This window comes from Chiloscyllium plagiosum, unplaced genomic scaffold (assembly GCF_037043375.1).
Source record: "Chiloscyllium plagiosum isolate Xiang-an unplaced genomic scaffold, Cpla_swu_hap1 HiC_scaffold_14, whole genome shotgun sequence".
Classification (NCBI taxonomy): domain Eukaryota; kingdom Metazoa; phylum Chordata; class Chondrichthyes; order Orectolobiformes; family Hemiscylliidae; genus Chiloscyllium; species Chiloscyllium plagiosum.
In genome coordinates this window covers 11,205,206-11,232,282 of record NW_028270152.1, presented here as the reverse complement: position 1 = coordinate 11,232,282, position 27,077 = coordinate 11,205,206, and the positions used below count along the sequence as shown (strand labels likewise).

Sequence of the window (27,077 nt, the reverse complement as noted above, 5' to 3'; positions counted from 1 at the left end):
GAAAGGATGTTTCCTCTTGTGTTGATTTGAGTTGACTGATTATTGTCGCATGTACCTAAGTACAATGAAAAGTTTGTTTTGCGTACAGATTGTACCAAACAAATTGCATGAGAGTAATAGAACAGAGCGAGGAAACAATGGTACAGCTGCAGAGAAGGTGCACAAACAGCAAGATCAACATTAAAGCTAAAATTTGAGACATCAACTCAGAAATCTAATAAAATTGGGGGAAAAGCTGTTTTTGAACCTATTGATGTGTGCATCTAAGCTTTTGTATCTTCTGCCTGAGGGAAGAGGATGGAATAAATTATAACTGGGGTGGGAAGGAATCTTTGATTATGCTCCTGAGGCAACGAGACCTCTCGATGGAGTCAATTGATGGAAGGTTGGTTTGCGTGATGGACTGGGCTGTGTTCACAACTTTCTGTCGTCTCTGACAGTCCTGGGCAGAGCAGTTGCCATACCAAGTCATGATCCACCGTATAGAATGCTTTCTATGGTGCAGCCATAACAATTATTAAGTCTTTACAGACATGCTGAATTTCCTTAGCCTCCTGAGGAAGCATTGTTGTGCTTTCTTGACCAGAACGTCAATGTGGGTAGGACAGTCCAGAAACAGAGTCACTATATATAAATAAATAAGGGTGTGCTCATTTATGACAGAGATAAGGACAGCAGCTTTTTTCTTTGTGCGTTTTGAATCTTTAGAACTGTATTCCTGAAAAGACAGTGGAAGCAAAGTATTTGAATGTTTTAAGGCAGAAGCTAATGGATTCTTAATAAACAAAGGCTGTCAGGGGAAATGTGAAATCATCAGATTAACTGTTGAAAGGAGGATTGAGAGGTCAAGTTGTCTCCTCCTGCTGCAGCTTTGTGTGCTCATGTGCAAGCCTAAGTCCAGTTCAGTGTGGAATAACTAAATCGTTCTTTTGACCATTTAATTCCTACTTAGCTGAGCTGGAGTATTCTCTATATGGGGTCGAAAAGTGAGGTGCTGGAAAAGCACAGCAGGTTAGGCAGCATCCGAGGAGCAGGAGAGTCAATGTTTCAAGCACAAGCTCTTCATCTTTTCCAGCCTCTACCTGATGAAGAGTTCATGCTCAAAACATTGACTCTCCTGCTCCTCGGATGCAGCTTGACCTGCTGTGCTTTTCCAGCACCACACTTTTCAACTCTAATCTCCAGCCTCTGCAGTCCTCACTTTCTCGTATTCTCTGTACAGATCTGGTTATACCACTGAGCATTCCCCTGCCTCCACCTCACGATCCAGGGTATAACATGGACCCAACAACTGAAAGGTGACTTTATTCAGGAAAGAAGGAGGGTGGCTGATGTTAGAGATGTCAATCAAAAAAACATTGTACACTTTCTTTTGAGGTTAGAGCTGAGACAGAAAATAAAACCTGTAAAGTTTGTGGGAGGCTTCTCATCTTGAGTTAATCAGGACAAGAAATCTGATTACTAATGAATATGCACCCAGATTCTCATGAGGTATAAACTGTTGTCCCCTTTAAGATTTTGTATTCTTGCAATTCGGTCCTGATGAGTGCAAGATAGAACAGCTTTGACATGAGTTTTCTCAGAAATACTCAAATTCTTGCTCCCTTTGGAAAGGTGGCACTGTGGTATTGCTACTGGACTGGTAATCCAGAGTCCCTGACAGTGGGTCTCAAGTTCAGCATTTGATGGAGAAAGTTGCATTTGATAAAGAATCGGAAATTATAATGCTCGCCTAATGGTCATGATTTGGAGACGCCAGTGTTGGACTGGGGTGTACAAAGTTAAAAATCACACAACACCAGGTTATAATCCAACAGGTTTATTTGGAAGCACTAGCTTTTGGAGCGCTGCTCCTTCATCAGGACCACAATTCTCCACAATCACCTGATGAAGGAGCAGCACACCGAATGTTAGTGCTTCCAATTAAACCTTTTGGACTATAACCTGGTGTTGTGTGATTTTTAGCCTAATGGTGACCATGAAATTGTTGAACCCATCTCATTCACTAAGTGCCCCTGTAGGGAAGGAAATCTCACATTTTCCTGGTCTGGCTGACATGTAACTCCACACCAATAGCAGTATAGCTGGTTCCTAACTACCCTCTGAAATGGTTTGGTAAGCAACTCAGTTGAATCAAAACCATGGGCAGAAGGTGGGTACTGCAGATGCTGTAGATTAGAGTCAGGATTAGAGTGGTGCTGGAAAAGCACAGCAGGTCATGCAGCATCCGAGGAGCAGGCGAATCGATGTTTCGGGCAAAAGCCGTTCATCAGGAATAAGGTTGGGAGCCTCGGGGATGGAGAGATAAATGGGAGGGGGGTAAGGCTGAGGAGAAGGTAGCTGAGAGTGCAATAGGTGGATGGGGATGGGGTTGAAGGTGATAGATCAGAGAGGAGGGTGGAGCGGATAGGTGGCAAAACCATGACAAGTATAAACTAAGAAATGAAACTGGACAGATCATGCATCATTGACCCAGGCACCAGAAACAACAATAACATATCCAGCCCTGACAACTCTTCAGAGTCCTCTCTACTAACATCTGGGGGCCTAGAATCAAACTTAGGAAAGGTGCCTCACAACCTAATCAATCAACGGTCAGACATGATCATTCTGACGGAATCATATCTTACAGACAATATCCCAGCCAACACCATCACCATCCCTGGATATGTCCTGTTCCAGTAGAAATGGCAAGGAGGGTGTTACTTTGTGTGCTCGCAACATTGACTCTGGATCTCATGGTCAACCATGGACCAAGAAAACCTCTGCTGATTGCCACCTACAGCGATCAATACTGACATAATCTTCCTCCACTTCAAACACCATCTGGACTAGTGTGACAGGGGTACAGAACGTACTCTGGGTAGGACTTCAGTGTCTGTCACTGAGATTGGTTCTGTAGCATCAGTACTGACTGATCTGGTTAGGTCCAAAAGGATGTACCTTCTGGACTGGGTCTGTGACATATGGTGAGGGAACCAACAAGAGAGAGAAACCTACCTGACCTTGCTCTCATCAATCTACTCTGTCCATGAGAGTATTGATAGGAGTGATGACTACACGGAATCCCATTTTCACATTGGAGATACATATCCCCACAGCCTCTAACACACACACACACACACACACCCCTCCATCGAATATGTGCTAAATGGAACAACATTTGAATAGATATAGATCTAGCCACTAAAGTTTCAGTCTCCATGAGGAACTATGGGCAATCAGCAGCAATGACATTATCCAACTATAAATCAGCAATCCCAGAGTCCAGCAATTTCCCCTCTCTACCATTATCATCAAGGCAGGAGATTCAGTGAAGAGTGCAGGAGTAGCACCAACATACCTAAACTGAGAAGTCAACCTGTTGAAGCTATAACGCAGGACTACCTGAATGCCAAAGAACAGAAACAGCATGCAGCAGACCTAGCTAAGTGATCCCACTCCCAATGGATCAGATCTAAGCTCTGCAGTCCTGCCATGAATTAACAGCAGAGGCTCCACAAATATCCCCATCCCCAGTGATGGAGGAGCCCAGGGCCCAGAGCTGAAATGTTGACATCCAATATCAGCCATTAGTGCTGCGTGGATGACCCTTCTCAGCCTCCTCAGGATCCCCAGCATCACAGATGACAATCTTTTATCCAATTCAGACCACTCCATGGTTGGAGACACTCAACATTGCAGAGGGTATGGGCCTGATAATTTTCCAGCAACAGTACATAGGATTTGTGTTCCAGATAAATGCGTGTGTGGAATGAGCTGCCAGAGGAAGTGGTGGAGGCTGGTACAATTACAACATTTAAAAGGCATCTGGATGGGTATATGAATAGGAAGGGTTTAGAGGGATATGGGCCAAGTGCTGGCAAATAGGACTAGATTAGGTTGGGATATCTGGTCGGCATGAATAAGTTGGAACGAAGGGTCTGTTTCCGTGCTGTACATCTCTATGACTCTATATAGCTGCACCCCCAAGCCAATTTGTTCTAATCCAATTATAAGGCTCATGGCTGTCCAGAAATGCAAAAACGTTACTTGGTATGTCTTGTCTGCAAAAGCCAGGACATCCCCAAATTACTGTTGCATCAGTCTATTCTCAATCATTAATAAAGTGATGGAAGGGGTCATCAGGAATAACTGACACACTGATGCTCAGTTTGATTTCTGCCAGGACCATTAGCTCCTGGCCTTATCACAACCATTGTCCAGATAGGGACAGAGAAGCTAAACTTTGTAGATAAAGTGGGAGTAACTGCCCTTTGTATTAAGGGTGCATTTGACTGAGTCTGTCAGCAAGTGGTCCTAGCAAAACTGGAAAGAAACTGAATTAAGGTAAAAACTCTCTGCTGGTTGGAGTCATACGCAGCACAAAGAAAGATGGTTGTTAGAGGTCAATTATCTCATGCCCTGGATATCACTGAATGAATTGCTCAGAGTATTATCCTTGTCCCAAAAACAGAAATTACCACAGAAACTCAGCAGTAGCTGTGCAGAGAAAACGAATTAACATTTTGAGTCCGGAGTTAATGAAACAATTATCGGGAAAAACTCGTATGGTTCACTAATGTCCTTTAAGGAAGAAAATCTAGCATTCTTACCCAGTCTGGGTCTACCTGTGAATCCAGACTCAAAGCAATGCAGTTGACTCTTAGCTGCCCTCTGAAATAGTATCGAGTCTGCTCTACTTTTCAATAAGTTCATCACTGATCCGATAACTCCATGTTCCTGCCTACCTCTAATAACCTCTCACCTCCTTGGTTATCAGGAATCTATCTACTTCCGCCTTAAAAATTTACAAAGCCTCTGCTTCTACTACCCTTTGAGGAAGATATTCCCAAAGACTCACAAATCTCCATGACAAAAATGACCCCTTCTCATGTCTGTTTTAAATGTAAGACCTGCTTTTTTAAACAGCGAAATCCAAGATCTTGGAGGGTGGAGGGTGGAGTAATGGTAATACAGTTGACTATCAAGAGGTGATGATTAGATTCTCTCCAGTTGGAGGTGGCAATGGTGAGCCTAGTGGAGCACTTTGTTAAGGCGGGCTGTGTATCTTTGTTAATGCAGGCTGTGTATCCTTTGACTGCACGTCCACAAACCAAAATGATCCAAAACCCAAAATTTGTGTTCAAGTACGTCCTCACGGGCAGCTCAGTGGCTCAGTGGTTAGCACTGCTGCCTCACAGCGCCAGGGACCCGGGTTCAATTCCCACCTCGGGCAACTTTCTGTGTGGAGTTTGCACATTCTACCTGTGTCTGCGTGGGTTTCCTCCGGGTGCTCTGGTTTCCTCCCATAGTCCAAAGATGTGCAGATTAGGTGAATTGGCTATGCTAAATTGCCCGTAGTGTTAGGTGCATTAGTCAGTGGTGAATGTAGGGGAATGGGTCTGGGTGGTTGCTCTTCGGAGGGTCGGTGTGGACTTGTTGGGCTATAGGGCCTGTTTCCGCATTGTAGGGAATCTAATCTAATCTAATTGCACGTCAATTTGATAATTGTTTGGCACAGCATAAGTTATTAACCCCTAGACATAGGGAATATCAATAAATACTGTGGTTAGCACTGCTGCCTCAAAGCGGCAGGGACCTAGGTTCGATTCCAGCCTCGGGCAATTGTCTGTGTGGAGTTTGCACATTCTCCCTGTGTCTACATGGGTTTCCTCTGGTTGTTCTGGTTTCGTCCCACAGTCCAACGATGTACAGGTTAGGGCGAATTGGCCATGCTAAGTTGCCCATTGTGTTCAGGGATGTGTAGATACGGGGTAAATGTAGAGGAATGGGGAATGGGGAATGGGGAATGGGTTGGGATACTTTTCGGAAGGTTGGTGTGAACTTGTAGGGTTGAAGGGCCTGTTTCCACACTGTAGGGATTCTCTAAAATAATTCTATAAAAGCCATTACTATCAAGACAATTTTACAATCCCAGATCATAGAATCCCTACAAAGTGGGAGCAGGCCATTGAGTGCACACCAACCCTGCGTCGAGCATCCACCCAGACCCACCCCTTACACTATAGTATTGCATTTTCCATGGCTAATCCACCCAGCCTGTATGCCCCTGGACACTATGGGCAATTTCTCATGGCCAATCCACCCTAATCAATTCACCCCACGGGGAGAATGTGCAAACTCCACACAGTCACTTGAGTCTGGAATCAAACCTGGGTCCCTGCACTGTGGGGCAGCAGTGCCATCTATACAATGGGATGTAATAAGATATTGTAATTAAATTCAAATTCCACCAGGTGCCTCTGGGAATTTCAAACCCATGTCCCTACAGCATTAATCTGGACATCTGCAGTCCATTGGCACTAGAGGCTAGGATTTTAATTGAACATTTGAAAACTGAGATTGATGGGTTTACGTTAGGCTGAGTTTTTATGGAAATAAATATGTTAACTGCAGTTGAAATAAAGATAAGCTTAAAGCAAGAGTAATATTGGACTCCAAAGGTTTCTTTCTCCACAGGTGCTGTAATTCTGCTTTAAAAACTTTCTGTTTTGTTCTATCCCCAATCTCCAGCAACCACAGCACCTTACTTTTATGCAATTGCGTGGTAATGTCTTTTCCAATTGTGGCCGGTCCTCTGGGGAAATGGACGATGGGAGACAGAGGATGTTATTTGGCTGGCAAACAGCGTGACAATCAGAATAGAAGGATCTAAATTGGTCTGTTAGAAAACTGCAATGCATCTTTATCTCATACTTTTAACGATTGTGTGTGTTTGTGTGTGCTAGTTAACCACATTCCTACGTAAGAGGAAAATAGTTACATGACGAGCGCTTGTGTTAGACCCCAAGAGAGGACAAAGAGAGAGAGAGAGAGATGAGATCTGGAAGCTGGAATCTGAAAATATAAATCAAGCAGGTTCATTGAGGCGGAGAGACGCTGGTTACATCTGATCTGTCCGAGAAAGCTAACACGCACAGGAATTTTCTCAACAAGCAACCAACCACTGGTAAGGGTTATCTGATTTTTTTGCGAGAAAAAAAAAGAAACATAAACTATTTTTCAAAGTTACTCTAAGGAGCCACAGAGTAGCTGATCAATTTCAGCCTCAGTTTATGCGAGTGGTCTCTAAGAAACTAATTGTTTTTAATGCTTTTGTTTCTGTAGAGTCACTCTTAGTGAAGTTTGTAAATACATGCTATTTGTGTATTGTGAAAAATAAATGTCAGGTTTTATTCAGTTGATTATTTTTAATTGCGTTGGTGTTGGATACAGTGTATGGGAATGAGAATTTAGAAACACTTTTATGCCTTGGAGAGTGGATATCTTTTTCCATTTAATACTGGAAGTGAATCTTGCTACAAGCAGAACTGTGGTAATGGCCAAATGGAAGTATTCCATTGAAGGGGAACGTGCAGAGTGCAGATCTCAAACTGCACTAACTCTGTTTTTGTTTTAATCACTCCTCGGATGTGGGCAGGTCCAGTATTTACTCCCCGTCCCTAGTTTCCCCTTGAGAAGGTGGGGATGAGCTGCCTTCTTGATCCGCTGAAGTCTACCTGCTGTGGGTTGACACACACACTTTGTAGCAGAAGAAAATGCTCCCCCCCCCCCCCCCCCCCAACCCACACTAAGAAATCACAAGCCCAGTCGGGTGCCAATTTACAACAACAAGTTGCACTTACGTAGCACCCCATCGCAAGTAGTTCAGCAGCAGTGCTAACAGACAAGGTTTGACATAGAGCCTGAGGGAGGGAGTTCTGGGTACAGGTCCCCATCAGAAGATGATTATATAGCTGTGTGCAAGGAGGAGTGAGGTAGAGATGCTGAGGGAGGATGGTGCAAGATGGGGGAGGCAGGGGGCACCAATAGTGGAACAGTTGAAGTCAGGAATACACAAGGGACCAGGATCAGGGGAGTGCAGAGACCACGGAGGGCTAACAGAACAGCAGGGAAGTCTAAGTCTCATTGTGAAACATATACTTACAAACGCATCCCTGTAGAATCGACCTTAAATTGCTGTAATTAATTGTGGAAACACGCCGTCCAAAATCCCAATCAAACATTTGAAATCGAAGCGCTGTGTTACAGTGAGTATGTACATAGGACAATGGTACAGCATTATAAAGCACTTTGTTTAAGTATAGAAGATTCTGAGGGGGATTGGTGAGATGGATACTGAAAGGAAACAGTCTTATTGGGAAGTCTAGATCTGGGGTACAATTTCAAAATCCAAATTCTTCCGTTTAATACAGAAATGAAGAGGAGTTCCTTCTGAGTGGACGATTAGTGCTTGGAATTATTTTTCACATAAACCAGTAGAGAATGAGTAAGTGAATACAGGAGTCGCACGGTGCCTCAGTGGTTATCACTGCTGCCTCACAGCACCGGGTTTGATTCCACCCTTGAGTAAACTGCCTGTGTGGAGTTTGCATGCTCTCCCCCGTGTCCGCATGGGTTTCCTCCCACAGTCCAAAGATGTGCAGGCTAAGTGGATTAACCATGGGAAATGCAGGGATTGGGTGGGATGCTTTTTGGAGAGTTAGCACGGGCTGAGTGGCTTGCTTCCATAGTGTAGGGATTTTATGAATACTTCCAAGGCTGAGTTAGGTAGATTTTTGATTGTCAAGGGAGCAAGGGTTAAAGGGCAGAGGCAAGAGTGTGGAAGTAAGGCCATATCAGACATGACAGAGCAGGCTTGATGGCCAGAATGGCCAGCGTTTGATTCGGTTTCTTTGGCATTCTTCAGCCTGGAGACAGTGCAAACAGTCCAGTGATGAAGAGGGTGAGATGGAGGGGCTAGGCATCAGACACCCAAGCTATCAGTAAGAGTGTAAGGACGTCAGGAATGCGGCGGTGGGTTAAAACAGCCAGTCTAATGAAAGGTTCTGAGGCCACAGGTAAACCCAAGCCAAGTAAATAATCCGCTTCAACTGTAAGTGTTAAACACGGGTTGTGGACATGAACTCAGGAGGTGAATTAACCACAGAGATTCAGTAAGTATGGCAGGGAGATAAAGGAATATATGGTGTGGACGACCCAGCAAGATAGTGTCTGCATAACCAAGAGAACAGTGAATCACTTTTTGTTGCTGAAACCAGGAAGAAGGGGTAGAGGGTAAGCCACAATGATATTTATGTGTGGGCCAGGCTCGGGCAACCTCTGATTTTACTGCACTCTGAACAGCATTGACAGACACAATTCCGTCGAGATTAGAGTGGTGCTGGACAAGCACAGCAGGTCAGGCAGCATCCGGGGAGCAGGAGAATCAAGGTTACAGGCATAAGCCCTTCATTAGGAATTCCTGACCTGCTGTGCTTTTCCAGTACCATACTCTCGATTCACTCCATATCCCCTCATATCCTTAGCCAATGAAAATCTATTGATTTTCCTCTTGAAAACATTCACAGTCTTTTTTGGGGGGTTGGGCAGGGGGAGTGAATTCCAGATTTCCTTTGCTTTGTCTGAAATGTGCTTCCCGATTCCTGTCCAAAATGGCATAGTCCTAACTTTCAATCTTTATCCCCTTATTTTTGATCTTCTTATGAAGGGAAATAGTTTTGGTTTATATATTCTATTGAATGTTTTAAAGATTTTAAACACTTTGAATAGAGAGCCCTTCTATCTGTTATACTTGGGGGCATTTTCTTCATTACTTAACCCTTTCATACCCTGTACTTTTGCTAATGGCATAGTGGTGATGTCACTGGGCTCATAATCTAGAGGCTCGGTCTGATGATTTTCAGATATAGGTTCAAATCCCACCACAGCAGTTGATAGAATTTGGCTTCCATCAACAGAACATTGAAAGCTAGTTATCATTGATGGTAGCCATGAAGCCACCAATTGTTGTTGTAAAACCTGATTTGCTAAAGAGGTAAGGAAGCCTAACCTGCAAGTGACTCCAGACTCACAGTAATGTGGTTGACTTTTAGATGACCTAACATGCCACTAATTCAAGGTCAATTAGGGGTGGGCGAGAGATTGGTGGTGGTGGATGGGTTTACATTTGTGAGACATTGACTTAACACTGGGCTGGAAGGGAGCTGTTCTAGTGGGATAAGTTTCATTGGAACCTTGCTGGGAATAAAATCGCTGCAGAGGGGAGATAAACCAATAGAGGGCTTGAGAGAGAGGAATAATAAGCTTACAGAGTAAGCCGATATGGCAGTAATATAGGGCATTTATTTGAATAATGATATTCAGTGTATACAAACAGATTCCACAAACATAGAAAAACAAAAGCCAATCAGGACAAAGAACGAAAAATGGTCAAAAAAAAGGCGAAATTAATAGCTCTTTAATTGAATGCACAGAGTATTCAGAACAAAATGAGTTCAGTTAATGGATGTAATCTCACAGCCATTGCAGAGACAAGACTGCACTGAGGTCAAAGCTAGGAACTAAATATTCAGGGATCTTTGACTTTCAGAAAGGACAGGCAGAGAGTAAAGGGTGGTGGACCAGCAGTGTTATGGGATAGAATAAGTACAATAGTGAAATAACTGCACAGAGGCTGGGATCCCATCACTAAGTCACCCTTTATTTACTTGTGCACAGTACACTGGCCCGGGGTCAGTCCCCTGAACTGAGGAGATTCTAAATCCTCTGGTTGTATAACCCTTTATTTACTAGGGCACAGTACACTGGCTGTGGACAGCCAGTTTAGAGTCAGTCCCCTGAACTGAGGAGGTTCTGAATCCCCTGGTTGTATTTTCTTTTCTTCTTTTTCCTAAAGCCCCGCACTACTGCCTAACAGTGGTAGTACTTAATTTCCCCAGCACCCATGATGTGTGCGTGCAGGTGTAGGGCACAGTGAAGACTAACAGATGTATAAGTCTTTATTCATTTACCACCACCAGGAAGAAAGGAAACACACTAGTGGCCAGTGACAAGCAGAACCCTTCTCAATGAAGGGCAATGCTGCGTGATCATAAAGGTGAAGGAGAGGACGGGGACTAAATCAAAATACAATCAGAGGGGAAAATAAAACACTCCACACCTCGTGGTGCCCACCTCTCCCCTGGTTATAGTTATTTTTCACAAATGCGGAGATTCTAATCTCCTGGTTATATATTTTCTCTCCTTCACCCCCGCACTACCACAGTCAGGTGGTAGTGCTTATATTTTCCCCAGCACCTATGGTGTGTGTGTGTGTAGGTGTGAGACACAGTAAAAGACACAAGGTTTACAAATCTTTATTCAATTTCCACCACAGGAAGAAAGGAAACACCCAAGTGGCCAGTGACAAAGGGTGAAGGGGAAATCAGGGACTAAATCAAAATACAATTGGAGGGGAAAATGAAACACTCCACACCTCGTGGTGCCCACCTCTCCCCTGGGTATATTGGTCAGCCAGGGATCTCTGATTGGCCCCAGTTTAACAACCCCAATAAAGGATCTTATAGTCAATGGTTCCAATCATTACAAATAGCAAGAAGTGATCTTAAATCAGAAGATGTAGAATTCATAAGGCTATGATAAGAAATGAGAAGAGAAAGAAAACACTGGCAGGAATAGTGTACATTGGCCGTCCAACAATAGCTGTACAGCAGGACAGAGAATAAATAAAGAGATAATTAGGGCATTAATAATGGATGACTTTAATCTTCATATAGATTGGGGTAGTCACATTGGTAGAGGAAGCCATGAGGAAGCATTCACAGACTTAAACAATGACTAATGAACTTAAAGGATCCATTAGATACCACCTGCAAAACTAATGCTATTTACAAGATACCATGCAAGAACTGTGAAAAAAAACACTACGTCGGACAAACTAGCAGGAAATTGCCAACAGGATACATGAACACCAACTGGCTGCCAAAGGACACAACCCACTCTCACTAATTTCTATACATACAGACAAAGAAGGACACCACTTTGACTGGGACAACACACATATCCGAGGAGCGGTGAAACAAAGACATGTTTGAGAATTCTTACAGGCATGGCATTCTAACCAGAACTCCATCAATAAACACATCGATTTAGATCCTAACTACCTTCCCTTGAAAAACAAAACCAGAAATCACCCACCTTAAGAAACTAAGATCTATAAATAGAGAGGTGGTACATACCACCAGCACTTCACCAGAGACTCTCACTGATGATATTATCCAGTCATGGTGACAAAATGTCTGAATACAAGCTTTCAAGCTCAGCGAGCTAACTTATAGATTTATCAACAACCTGAGCTACAAATCTTCTCAAAAATCGTTAATTCACAGAGTGTATTCAGGACAGCTTCCTAGAACAATATGTTGTGAATCCAGCCAGGCTATTATGGATCTGGTGGTGCATAATGAGGCAGGTTTAATAACCAATGTCAGGGAAAAACATCCCCCTGGAAATAGTGACCATAACACAGTAGACTTGAGCATTCAATATGAGAGGGGGTTACCTGGTTTGAAACCAACTGTGTTGAACTTAAAATGAGAATAATTACAAAGAAATTAGTTCAGAGCTGGCTGGAGTAGACGATGAAAGGGGTTTAACGGCAAAGATGGTTAAGGAACAAATGAAGACATTTAGGAAAATAGCTTATGGTTCACAATAAAGATATATTTCAGTTAAAAAGAAGGATTTTGAGAAGGGTATAAGCCAACTGTGGTTAACCAGGTAAGTCAAGGATGGAATCAAATTAAAGTTTAAAACATATGATGTGACGAAGATTAGTGATAAGCCAGAGGATTTAGGAAAGTTTTAAAAACAAAAAGCAATCAAGAAAAAAGTAAAGAGGGAGGGAGAAGATAAACTTTGAGAGCAAACTTGCAATTAATATCAAGATGGATGGTAAGAGCTTCTTTAAATATATAAGAAGGAAGAAAGAGAGGCCAAAGTTAATGTGGGCTCTTAGAGAATGAGAAACGGGAAATGGTAGAGGGATTAATGAATACTCTACAGTAGAAGACACTAATAGAATTCCAAAATTATGCAAATAAATATAATAACTATTACTAGAGCAAAAGTGGGCTAATGGAATGCATCCTAGGATATTTCAGGAAGTAGCTATAGAGATAATGGATGCACTGGTAGTAATCTTTCAAGAATTCTCAGAATCTGGAAAAGTCCTTGAGGATTAAACATTAAAATGTAACACTTTTTTTTATTTAAACAAGAAAGGAGACAAAAACTAGTAACTATAGGCCATTTAGACTAAGGCCTGTCATTGAACATAGAAAACAGAACATAGAAAGGTACAGCACAGAACAGAACAGGCCCTACGGCCCACGATGTTGTGCCAAGGATTATTCCTAATCTAAACTAAAATAACCTAACCTACGCACCCCTCTATTCATTGCTGTCCATGTGCGTGTCCAGCAGTCGTTTAAATGTCCCTAATGACTCTGCTTCCACCACTACAGCTGGCAACACATTCCATGCATTCACAACTCTCTGCGTAAAGAACCTACCTCTGATGTCCCCTTTATACCTTCCTCCTAATATCTTAAAACTAGACCCCTTGTGCCAGTCAATCCTGCCCTGGAGGAAAGTCTCTAGCTATTGACTCTATCCATGCCTCTCATTATCTTGTATACCTCGATCAGGTCACCTCTCTTCCTCCTTCTCTCCAGCGAGAAACCTCTGTGTTTAGTCAACTTCTCTTCATAAGACAAGCCCTCCAGTCCAGGCAGCATCCTGGTAAACCTTCTCTGCACCCTCTCCAAAACCTCTGTATCTTTCCTATAGTAGGGCGACCAGAACTGGACACAATATTCCAAGTGTGGTCTCATCCAAGGACTTGTAAAGCTGCAGTAAAACCTCGTGGCTCCTAAACACGACCCCCTGTTAATGAAAGCCAAAACACCATATGCTTTCTTAACAACCCTATCCACTTGGGTGGCAACTTTGAGGGATCTATGCACTTGAACACCAATATCCCTCTGTTCCTCCACACTGCCAAGAATCCTGTCTTTAATCCTGTATTCAGTATTCAAGTTCAACCTTCTAAAATGCATCACTTAGCCTTTATCCAGGTTGAACTCCATCTGTCATTTCTCAGCCCAGCTCTGCATCCCGTCTATGTCGCACTGCAGCCTACAATAGTCCTCGATACTATCATTGGCACCACCAACCTTTATGTCATCAGCAAATTTACTAATCCACCCCTCAACCTCCTCATCCAAATCATTTATAAAAACTACAAAGAGAAGAAGCCCAAGAACAAAGCCCTGTGGAACACCACTCATCAATCACCTCCAGGCAGAATACTTTCCATCTACAACCACTCTCTGCCTTCTGTCAGCCAATCAATTCTGAATCCAGACAGACAAATCTCCCTGTATTCCATACCTCCTGACTTTATGAATGAGCCTACCATGGGGAACCTTATTAAATGCCTTGCTGAAATCCATATACACCACATCCACTGCTCAACCTTCATTGACCTGTCTCATCACCTCCTCAAAGAACTTCCTATCCCTCAGAATTCTTTCCAAGACCTTGATGACCACAGACGTAAGACTGACTGATTTGTAAATGCCAAGGATTTCCCTATTCCCCTTCTTGAAAAGAGGAACAACATTTGCCTTCCTCCAATCCTCCAGTACAATTCCTGTGGAGAGTGAGGAAGCAAAGATCTTCACCAGCGGCTTAGCAACCTCCTTTCTCGCTTCCCAGAGCAGCCTAGGATAAATCTGGTCTGGCCCTGGGGACTTATCAATCTTAATGTTTGCTAAAATTTCCAGCACCTGAATTTCATCAATCTTGATCTGTTCAAGCCTATTTCCCAGCTCCTCAAAGTTCTCATTCACAACAAGGTCCCTTTCCTTTGTGAAAAGTGAAACAAAAAACTCATTTAGGACTTCCCCAATCTGCTCAGACTCCACGCTCAAGTTCCCTACGCTATCTCTGACTGGCCTTACCTTTTCCCTGATGATTCTCTTATTCCACATGTATGAGTAAAATGCCTTTGGGTTCTCCCTAATCCTTCCTGCCAAGCCTTTTTTGTGCCCCCTCCTGGCTCTCCTCAATCTATTTCTGAGCTCCTTTCTTATAAGCCTGTAATCCTGTAAAGCTGTGCTAGATCCTTGCTTCCTCCACTTTACATAAGCTGCCTTCTTCCTTTTGACGATATTGGGAAAATGTCAGAGCTTATTATAGAATCACTGCATTGCAGATCAAGGCCATTTGGCCCATCTGCATTCGCCCTCTGAAGGGCATCCCACTCTATCCCTGTAACCCTGCATTTCCATTGGACAATCCACGTGGCCTGCACATCTCTGGACACAATGTGGCTATTTAGCATGGCCAACCCACCCAACCAGCACGTCTTTGGACTGTGGGAGGAAACCCGAACACCTGGAGGAAACCCACACAGATACGGGGAGAAGGTGCAAACTCCACACTGACAATCTCCCAAGGCTGGAATCAAACGCAAGTCCTTGGTGCTGTGAGGCAGGAGTGCTAACCACTGAGCCACCAACGTGTTATAAAGGATAAAGTTAAAAATCACATGACACCAGGTGAGAGCCCAACAGGTTTATTTGGAAGTACAAGCTTTCAGAGCCCTGCTACTTTGTCAGGTAGCTAGTGGAGTAGGATCATAGGACACAGAAATTACAACAGAAGATCAAAGTGTCATACACTGATTGAACAAACCATCAGTGAATGACACTATGATCTTTTGCTATAAATTCTGTGTCCTATGATCCTGCTCCACTAGCTACCTGATGAAGGAGCAGGACTCTGAAAGCTAGTGCTTCCAAATAAACCTGTTGGACTATAACCTGGTGTTGTGTGACTTTTAACTTTGTTCACCCCAGTCTAACATGGGCACCTCCACAGCATGATTATAAAGTATGTAATAGTAGAGTATAAATACATATGCTCTATACTGGCATGGTGGCTCAGTGGTTAGCACTGCTGCCTCACAGCACCAAGGACCCAGGTTTGATTCTAGCCTCAGGTGACTATGTGGAGTTCGCACGCTCCCCCCAGTGTCTGTGTGGGTTTCCTCCCACAATCCAAAGATGTGCAGTTTTGGTGAATTGGCCAAGCTAAATTGCCTGTAGTGTCCAGGGTTGTGTAGGCTAGGTGCATTAGTCAGTGGAAATGTAGGGTAATGGGTCTGGGTGGGATACTCTTCAGAGGGGTAGTGTGGACTTGTTGGGTTGAAGGGTCTGTTTCCACACTGTAGGAATTCTAACAATATAATCAAGAGAGTCAGCTTGGCTTTACAAAGGGGAAGTAGTGCCTTACAAATTTATTAGAATTCTTTTGAGGAATACAAGCAGGATAAATAAAGGGGAAGCGGTGGATGTAATGTATTTGAATTTCCAGAAGACGTTTGGTAAGGCAAGACATGTACGCTACTTCATAAGATGAGACCCCATGGAATTGAAGGCATCACATTAAGATGGGTAGAGGACTGGCTAACTAATAGAAATCAGATCATTGGGAAAATGGGGACATTTTCAGGATGGCAAGCTGCAGCTAATGGAGTGTCACAAGAATCAGTGCTGGAGAAATAATTATTCACAATATTATAGATTAATGATGTAGATGAAGAAAGTGAACACTATAGCCAAGTTTGCTGATGATGCGAAAGTGGGAGCGAAGGCAAGTGGTCAGGTTGACTCAGAGTCTGCACAGGGAAATGTGCAGATTAAGTAACTGCAGAAAGCTACACATAGAGGGATTTAGGAGTTCTCATACATAAACCACAAAATGCAAGGTCAACGGGTGATAGGGAAGGCAAATAGAATATTTAAAGGAATGGAGCATAAAAATAAAAGTAAAGAGGTCTTGCTAAAACTATACAAGGCACTGGTCAGACCATAGCTGGAATCCTGTGAAAGGTTTGGGTCCTTTATCTGAGGAGAGACAGACTGTCATTGGAGGTAGTCCAGAGAAGGCTCATGAGACTGATCCCAGGTATGGAGTGACTGTCTTATGAGGAGAGATTGAGAAGGTTGGGCCACACATTGGAGTTTGAAAGATTGAGCGGCAACCTTATTGAAACATATAAGATTCTTAGGGGACCTGACAGGGTAGGCGCAGAAAGGTTGTTTTCCCCTTGAGGAAGAGTCTAGGACCAGAAGGTACAATCTTAGAGTAAGCGGTCGCATGTTTAAGACAAAAATGAGGAGGAATTTCTTCTCTGACGGCAGTGAATTTGTGGAATATTTTGCCACGGGGGCTGCAGAGACTGACCATTAAATGTTCTCAAGGCTGAGATTGACAGAGTTTTAATCAGTAAGAGAATCAAAGGTTATGGAGAAAGGCTGGAAAGTGAGTTTGAGGACTATCAGATTAACCATGATTACATTGAATAGCAGGACTTCTGGAATTTACATATTAATCAATCGAAACCTGCATCTCCATTCTCAGTGATTGAAGACTTTACAGCAATCTTGGTTTGTTCAATACATTGCACTTTGACCTTTTACTATAAATTGTTTGTCCTATAATCCTGCCCCATTACTTACCTGATGAAGGAGCAGTGCTCCGAAAGCTTGTACTTTCACATAAACCTGTTGGACGATAACCTGGTGTCGTGTGATTTTTAACATTGAATAGCAGAGTGGACTCAGTGGCTTCTTTCTATGCCTGGTGGTCTGCCAGAAATGCATTTGGAAAGTGGGGATAGAATTGGTCCTAGTCAGCATGGATTCACTAAAGGGACATCATGCTTGACAAATCTTCTGGAATCTTTTGAGCATGTGACCAGTAGAGCAGACAATGGTGAATCAATAGATCCTGTGTAGCTGGACTTTCAAAAGGCTTTTGACAAGGCTCCACACAAGAGATTAGTAAGGAATATTAAAGCTGATGATATCAGTGCTAATGTATTGATGTGGATAGAGAATTGGTTGGCAGACAGGAAGCAGAGAGTTGGAAATAAACGATCCTTTTCAGAATGCCAGGCAGTGACAAATGGGGTTCTGGATTAGAGTGGTGCTGGGAAAGCACAGCAGTTCAGGCAGCATCCGAGGAGCAGGAAAATCAGGAATTAATGAAGGGTTTTTGCCTGAAACGTCGATTTTCCTGCTCCTCGGATGCTGCCTGAACTGCTGTGCTTTTCCAGCACCACTCTAATCCAGAATCTGGTTTCCAGCATCTGCAGTCATTGTTTTTAACCTAGTGACAAATGGGGTACTGCAGGGTTCAGTGCTGGGACCTCAGCTATTCACAATATACGTTAATGACTTGGATGAAGAAGTTGAATGCCATATCTCCGAATTTGTAGATGACACTAAACTGGGCGGCATGTGAGGAGGATGCTAAGGAGCTGCAGGGTGACTTGGATAGATTGGCTGAGTGGGCAAATATTTGGCAAATGCAATATAATGTAGATAAATGTGAGGTTATCCACATTGGTCACAAAACCAGGAAGGCAGATTATTATCTGAATATTGGCAGTTCAGGAGAAGGTGAGTTGCAATAAGACCTGGGTGTCATTGTGGAACAGTCACTGAAGGTTGGCATGCAGGTGCAGCAAGCAGTGAGGAACGCTAATGGCATGCTGGCCTTCATAGAGAGAGGATTTGAGTATCGGAGTAGGGATGACTTGCTGCAGTTAAACAGGGTCGAGAGTGTGGTGCTGGAAAAGCACAGCAGGTCAGGCAGCATCCGAGGAGCAGGAGAATCAACCTTTCAGACATAAGCCCTTCTCAGGAATGGGAGGATGAATTCCTGATGAAGGGCTTGTACCTGAAGCGTTGATTCTCCTGTTCCTCGGATGCTGCCTGACCTGCCCTTCCCAGCATCACACTCTCAACTCTGATCTCTAGCATCTGCAGTCCTCACTTTCTCTTTGCAGTTATACAGAGTCTTGGTGAGGCCACATCTTGAGTACTGTGTCCAGTTTTGGTCTCCTAGTCTGAGGAGGGACATTTGTGCTATTGAGGGAATCCAGTGAAGCTTCACCAGACAGATTCCCGGGATGGCAGGACTGACCTACGAGGAAAGACTGGATCAACTGGGCTTGTACTCACTGGAATTTAGAAGAATAAGGGGAGATCTTATGGAAAAATATAAAATCCTGATGGGACTGGACAGGAGAGATGTGGAAAGAATGTTCCTGATGTTGGGGGTCACAGTCTAAGAAAAAGGGGTAAGCCACTCAGGGCTGAGATGAGGAAGAATTTCTTCACTCAGAGAGTTGTGAACCTGTGGAATTCTCTCCCACAGGAAGCTGTAGGAGCCAGTTCGTTAGATATATTCAAGAGGGAGCTGGACATGGTCCTTGCAGCTAAAGGGGAGAGGGAGATGGGGAGAAGGTGGGAATGGGATACTGAGATTTCATGACCAGCCATGATCATATTGAATGGTGGGGCAGACTCAAAGGGCCGAATAGCCTACTCCTGCACCTACTTTCCATGTTTCTATGATTCAATGCCCACTTCCCATTAGAATAATATAAATAATTACTCTGGTGAATCTCTGGTGAGTCAGTATAACCTTCCTACAATGAGGTCTAAAACTGGAGGCAGTTACTCCAGACATAATCTGATGAAGGACTTATGCCTGAAATGTCGAGTCTCTTGCTCCTCTAATGCTGCCTGATCTCCTGTGCTTTTCCAGCACCACACTTTTTGACACTGATCACCGGCATCTGTTGTCCTCACTTTCTCTCATAATCTGACCAAGGCTCTTTACAACAGTTACAGGGGCTGCATGGTGTCCTCCTGGTGTCACCAGGCACTGAGGAACTAGAGGAGCACTCTTGGCCTACTCTCCCGTGATCTAGGGTTTTGATTCCATGAGAAAGTCATGATTGAATGTACAGAATTGCAATTCGCAATTTTTGCAAATCAAGATGCCTTTTCAAGTTAAAGGCAGGAGGTTTAGAGGGGATTTAAGGAAAGGTTTCTTAACCCCCAGAGAGCAGTGGGGGTCTGGAATTATTGTCTGGGATGGTAGTTGAGGTGGGTTATCTCACAAACTTTAAAAAGCACTTGGATGAGCATTTGAAGTTTCATAGAATTTGAGGAAATAGGCCGAGTGTTGGAAAATATAAGTCGAAATGTATTTATGATACTACAGAATCGATGGGCTGAAGGGCCTCTTCTGTACTACATGATGTTAAGATTTTTGAACTGACTAAAAGATAGATGCATGAGAGAGAGAGGAAGTATCTCACTGACTATGGAGAACTTTGGCTCATTGTCAACCAATTTCTTTCTTCAACCTTACATAATTCATTTTTAATATATAAACATATCATGTGATATGATTTATATATCATCAGAAAGAAGCTGCATTTTTATATTATCCTTATATGCCTTAGGTTATCCCAAAGTTCCTTGCACTCAATACTTTCGAAGTACACTCCCTTTTGTAATATAGGAAATATGGCAAGATCTCACAAACAGCAATATGATAAATGACCAGTTAATGTTTTGCTTTGTGTTATTTGAGACATCCACATGAACAGGGAGAGGCGATGGCCTAGTGATATTATCACTACCTGGATTAACAGCCCACTGTTCTGGGAACCTGGGTTCTCCTCCTGCCACAGCAGATAATGGAATTTAAATTCAATTAAAAATCTGGGATTAAGAGTCTAACGGGGACCATGTATTGGTTGCTGGGAGAAAACCCAGCTGTTACACTTGTGCCCTTTAAGGAAGAAAATCTACTGTCCTTACCTGGTCTGGCCTACATGTGACTCCAGAACCACAGCAATATGGTTGACTCTTAACTGCCCCTGGGATGGGCAATAAATGTCACGCCTGTATCCAATGAATAAAAAAAAACCCTCTAGGCAATAAACACTGGCTTAGCCCTCATCTTGTGAATAAATTTTTAAAATATGAACAAGGAGACAAATCCCCATGTTCTTCTGCAAATAGTACTTGGGATCTTTTGTCATTCACCTTAGAGAGCTTGGTTTAATTCCAGGTTTAGGACAGAGGGTACATTGGCGGGATCAATAACCAAGGCCTGGGAACACCGAGAGGCCATTGCACCCTAACTGGGGATATAGGATCACTGTGTTTGGGTCAGGGCAAGGTGGGCCCAAAAGATCAGAGTCAAGATCAGGACACACCATTTCTATCTCTAGGACTGGTTTAATAACTCCTCCAGTAAATACCATGTAGTATTTACATGTCATTGTCAATATTTACATATTATCCAGGCATCTCTTAAATTCCATGCATGACTGGAAACTTGCTCATATTACATGGATGGGGGAGGGGGGGGGGGGAATGGCATGAGCAAATTACTTATACGGTGAGCTAGTGCAAACACGATGGGCCAAATGGCCCCTTTCTGCAGTGGAACAATTTCAAATGTGTTTCCTTTCTGTAGCATTCAGGACCTTAATTGGTGCCAAATTCATGATGTTATCTTTCTCTTCAGATCAGACCAGACCAGGATGTTCAGTCAGAGCTTCATGATGCTCTCAATTCTCCTCGTCGTGTCCTTTGTGTCACTGAAAGGTCACGAGGTCAAGGGTGAAAGGTTTGTGGGCAGCTACAGCAATGAGGAAAGCACAGCCAAGATGGAGGAGGAGGAGGAGGAAATGAAAAGCCTGCTGGCCATACGAATCCTTGACCCGAGTCTCGGAAACCCCATGGCAGCTGAGGGGAGTGACCGGTATCCTGACCGCTCACAAGTCAAACGTGAAGACCCCGCATTGGTCCGCCCCCTTGATGCGGTGACCTATTGGCCCAGGAGGACATTCACCTTGCCATTCCAGTACACCTTCGACATGCAGAGGGGGAGGGAGATGTTGCTGTCCAGGAGGAATAGCAAGGGTACCAGGTTCTCCTTGTCCCTGGATGTGCCCACCAACATTCTCAGCATCCTCATTGACCTTGCCAAGGCAAAAGATATGAGGGCAAAAGCTGCTGCCAATGCTGCTCTGATGGCACGGATTGGAAAATGAGCAAAAGAAAAATTAACTTGTATCTAAAGTGTGGCTTTTTATTCATGTTCTGATTATTTATTGTGTAACAGACAAATTAAATCTATTCTTGAACCATTCCAGCACTTCTGGTGGATTTTTTCCTTTGCATTTTGCTCTGTTTATCAAACACAGGGCAAGATTTGTTAGCTTTAACGTCCTAAGATGCTTTCACATGAACTTTGTCAAACACAATTTGTTATTGATTCATCCAAGGGAATATCAGGACAGGTGACTTAAAGCTTATTCAAAGAGGTACCTTTTGAGGAATGTGTTTGGAGGAGGGTGAGATATAATCACTGTACACTCAGCCCCCTGACGGAAGTGGGTACTGCAAATGCTGGAGATTAGAGTCAAGATTAGAGTGGTGCTGGAAAAACACAGCAGGTCTGGCAGCATCCAAGGGCTGATGAAGGGCTTTTGCCCAAATCGTCAATTTACCTGCTCCTCGCATGCTGCCTGACCTGCTGTGCTTTTCTAGCACCACTTGAATCTTGACTCAGCCCCTTGAGTCTGCTACACCATTGAATAAGAAGGTTGGCTGTGGTGGTTACAGAGCCTAGAGAGATCTATTGGTTAGGGAGAAGGGATAGAATTCTAAAGCTTAGGGCCCAAGCAATTGGAGATATGGATTGCTTGGGTGGGGTAAAGCTAATCATGAATACAGATCAAGACTAGATGTTGAAGCAGTACATGGGGATGACAGGGTTGGAGAGATTGCAGGGATAAGGCCATGAGGCATGGAAGGATTTGATGGGAATTTTAAAACTCCATTCACAAGCCATCCCCTTTCAAAGTTACTACTGTGCTCAGAGTAAGGAGATACACTCCTAAGGGAGTGTGGATCTGGGATTAGAACATTGCAACTACTATTTTTTTTATTCATTCACAGGATGAGGGAGTCACTGGCTAGTTCTGCATTAATTGCCCATTCCTAATTGCCCAGAGGGGAGTTAAGAGTCAAGCACTTAGGTGTAGGTCACATGTAGGCCAGTCCAGGTAAGGATGGCCTTGGTGAATAAGGGGTGAAAAGTTACCAAGGCTGGGCCAGAATATAGAGTCATCAGATCAGCCATGATCTTGTGGATTTATTTTAGCTGTGGATTAATTTATTTATTCACATATATTTAGAAAGATACAGTGAAAGGTATTTTGTTACCACAGTCTGACACCTCTTTGAATTACGAAAAGAATAAAAAGGAATTACATGGAGTTCATCTTCCGTAAGAGGGGTCTTCAAAAACAGCTCCAGGGCTTCTGCAAGATCTCTGTGGTATGTCCCAGGACTTAGAGACCCTGCTCCAAGTACAGTAATGGAAACGCTGCCAAAAGTCCATGCTTCAGGTACTGGCACCGCCACAGCCAGCCATCTTATTCAATGGTGTAGCAGACTCAAGAGGCTGAGTGGCCTCCTCCTGTTCCTGATTCACTTGTTTGTATGTTCTCTGTTTCTTTCAACCTTGACTTGTTCACTGGTGAATGATTAACTTTGCCCTCTAAACTTCACCCTAATTGGCAAGACTATGCGTAGCATTTTCTGGTGACAATCTCCCTGACATGGCAATTCCACATACACATTTTGACTAAAGATTTATCATGTTATTTCCCTTTTCAAATAATTTTGAATCATACATTACACAACTGTACCCAGTTCTGGTCACCCTGTTATAGGAAGGATGCTATTAAGCTGGAGAGGGTTCAGAAGAGATTTACCAGGATGTTGCCAGGACTGGAGGTTACAGGGGAAGACTGGATAGGCTGGGAATTTTTTCACTGTCACGTAGGATGTTAAAGGGTGACCTCAGAGAGGTTTACAAAATCATGACGGGTAGAGATAAAGTTAATGGCAGGTGTCTTTTTCCCAGGGTGGGGGATTTAAAAACTAGGCGGCATATTTTTAATTTGAGAGGAGAAAGATTTATAAAAGACATGAGGGACAGTTTTTTTTAACACAGAGAGTGGTTCATGTGTGGAATGAACTTTCAGAGGAAACGGTGGATACAGGTACAGTTACAGTATTTAAAAGACATTTAGATATGTACAAGAATAAGAAATGTTTGGAGGGATATGGACCAAGTGCAAGCAAATGGGCCTAGTTTAGTTTGAGATTATGGTTGGCATGGACTGGTTAGACTGAAGGGTCTGTTTTTGTGCTGTATGACTCTATCATAGAAGAAAACCTTTCGGTACTTTGAACAGGCTATCCAAATTTTCCTACTGTGCTGCTATTTCACCATAGCCCTGCAAATGTTTCCCTTTCAAATTTATGTGCATTATGATTGAAAATTATTATTAAATCTGCTTCCGCCATCTTCTTAGAGATGGCATTCCAGATCATCGTAACACATTGTGTAAAAGTAACTCATCTTATCTCCACTCCTACTGAATTAAGACATTAAATCTCCCATTGACCTTTTCTGCTGAGAGAACAAGCCCAACCTCCCTTATATTGCTGTGTAATTGATGTCCATTATGTTACTGTAAACCATTAAAGTCATCTCCATGGTACTGGCATCCTTCCTAAAGAGTGCTGCGCAGAATGGGGTGGCACGGTGATTAGCACAGCTGCCTCGCAGTGCCAGGAACCTGGGTTCAATTCCAGGCTGTGGCGACCTTATGTATAGAGTTTGCACATACTCCCTGTGTCTGCGTAGGCTTTTTCCCACAGTCCACAGATGTGCAGGTTAGGGTGGGTTGGCCATGCTAAATTACCCATAGTGTCCAGGGGTGTGCAGACTAGGTGGATTAGCCATGGGAAATGCAAGGTTCCAGGGATAGGGTGGGATGGTCTTCAGAGTGTCAGTGTGGACTCAGTGGGCTGAATGGCCTCCTTCCAAATTGTTGGGATTCTGTGAATGGGACTCAATGCTCCAGCTGAGGCCTAAAGAGTAGTTTAGAAGGATTTCTCTTGCCATGGGACAAATTTTCTGATGTGTTTACACCTTTAAGTTGCTGTCACTTGTGTGACTGCATAGATTATTCTATCAAAGGGTTATCACGACTAATGGAATCCAGCCCTCATACCACATCTGCATAATCTCCAGTATATCCTACTGCAAGGTGGTCAGGAAACAGGAACAAAGGCCCCTGAGTAGATGAGCAATCAGGTCATTTGTAGGAACTGCTGCCTCAGGTGAGATTGGTTGGCACAGCACAGATTGGAAATGGAACCTGAAGCTTTCAAAGCCTGTATAGTCCAACAGTACACCAGCTATTTGCCAGCGAGCTATTGGGGAAGGCTGCCATATTTGCAATTCTGAACAGCTTGAGGGAGATCAATGGGATCTTCCCTTGATAGTCAATGACTCTGACCAAAACTCTTAGGGTTACCCACCGGCCAGAACTTCAGTTGGATCAGTCATATAAACACACTGGCTTCAGAAACAGGAATTGTTTGTGAATAATTCAACTCCTGAATGTCCAAAGCCTGTTCATCATCTACAAGGCCCAAGTTAAGAGTGTGATGGAATAATCCCCACATGCCTGGAAGCGTTCAGCCCCAACACCACTCAAAAAACCTGACACCACCCAGGACAAAGTAATCTGTTTGATTAGTTGCCCATGAACCACCATCAATATTCCCTCCCCTCACCACCAGCACACACAGTGACAACAGTGTTGACCATCTACAACACACAGTGCAGTAACTCACCAAGGCTTCTGTAGGAACACATTTCAAACCTGCAACATCTATTGAACTAATGGGCAAGGGCAGCGGATGCATGGGAACACCAAGACTTGAACATTCCCCTGGAAAAGAGTCGACATTTTGGGTGGGGAGTCCTGCTCCTCGGATGCTGCCTGAACTGCTGTGCCCTTCCAGCTCCACTTCTAATCAACTCTGACTTCCAGCATCTGCCGTCCTTACTATCTCCATGTTCCCCTGCAAGCCATTCACCACCATTCTTTTGCTGTCACTACGTCAAAATCCTGGGGCTTCCACCACAACATTTCTGATGAAGAGCTTATGCTTGAAACGTCGACTGTCCTGCTCCTTGGATACTACCTGACCGGCTTTTCCAGCGCCACCCTTTTTGACTTCCACCACAACATGTCTTGACATCACACAACTCCAGGGAGGAGAAAGTGAGGACTGCAGATGCAGGAGATCAGAGTTGAGGGTCTGTTGCTGGGAAAGCGCAGCAGGTCAGGCAGCATCCGAGCAGCAAGAGAATCGACATTTTGAGCATAAACCCATCATCAGAAAGAGCTCTGATGAAGGGCTTATGCCCAAAATGTCAATTCTCCATCACACAACTGCAGTAGTTCAAGAAGAAGGCAGATCAAATCTTTCCCTCGAGTAATTAGGGATGGGAAATACTTTCCACACACCTCACAGACACTCACATCCCATAAATGCATAATTTAAAGGAAGACACTTTTCAAAGAAAATAGTAAATTGATTCCTGGATAGATCAGCAACAAACACAGAGAATGCTGGAGAAACTCAGTACATCTGGCAGTACATCTTTGGGGATTGTTTTGAGTTCTGTATGATTATTCTCCAGGCTGAGTTATTCTGGATTCATGACTTGGAGATGCTGGTGTTGGACTGGGGTGGACAAAGTTAAAAATCACACAACACCAGGTTATAGCCCAACAGGCTTATTTGGATGCACTAGCTTTCGGAGCATCGCTCCTTCATCAGGTGGTTGTCACTTTATTCTGGATTCAAAACGTTAACTCTGTTTATCTTTCTCTCTCTCTACAGACGCTGCCTGACCTGCTGAGTTTCTCCACCATTCTCTGTGTTTGTTTCCAATTTCCAGCATGGGCAGTATCTTATTTTTAGTGGACAGTGTTTCCTGCTGTAGAATCATGGAGTCATATAGCACGGAAACAAACCCTTCAGTCCAAAAGTCCACGTTGATCATGTTTCCAAACTAAACTTGTCCCACCTGCCTGTGTTTGGCCCATATGCCTCCAAACCTTTCCTATTCACATACCTATCCAAATCTCTTTTAAATGCTCTAACTGTACCCACGTCCACCATTTCCTCCAATATTTCATTCCACACACGAACCACTCTCTATGTAAAAAAAGATGTCCGTCATGTCCTTTTTAAAATCTTTTTCCTTTAACCTTAAAAATATGCCACCTAATTTTGAACTCTGGCGCCTTAGGGAATATAATCTTGCTGTTCATATTATCAAGTTGGGTTGAATCTGCTTCCACCATTTTCAGTGTTTTCTCGCATCTGGGATTTTCCTGCAAGTACTGGGTTTGATTCCTGCTTTGTGCAACTGTCTGTGTGGAGTTGGCACATTCTCCCCGT

At 43.5% G+C, this 27,077-nt stretch overlaps 1 protein-coding gene across 1 annotated transcript; it reads left to right on the top strand.

Moving 5' to 3' along the window:
• Positions 1–6,760: 6,760 nt before the first annotated feature.
• On the top strand, positions 6,761–21,823 carry LOC122558822 (urocortin-3-like). The gene is made up of 2 exons (XM_043707623.2): positions 6,761–6,952; positions 21,256–21,823. Exon 2 carries the CDS (start codon positions 21,272–21,274, stop codon positions 21,782–21,784), a length of 513 nt encoding a protein of 170 aa, XP_043563558.2. The 5' UTR covers positions 6,761–6,952; positions 21,256–21,271; the 3' UTR covers positions 21,785–21,823.
• Positions 21,824–27,077: the final 5,254 nt, after the last annotated feature.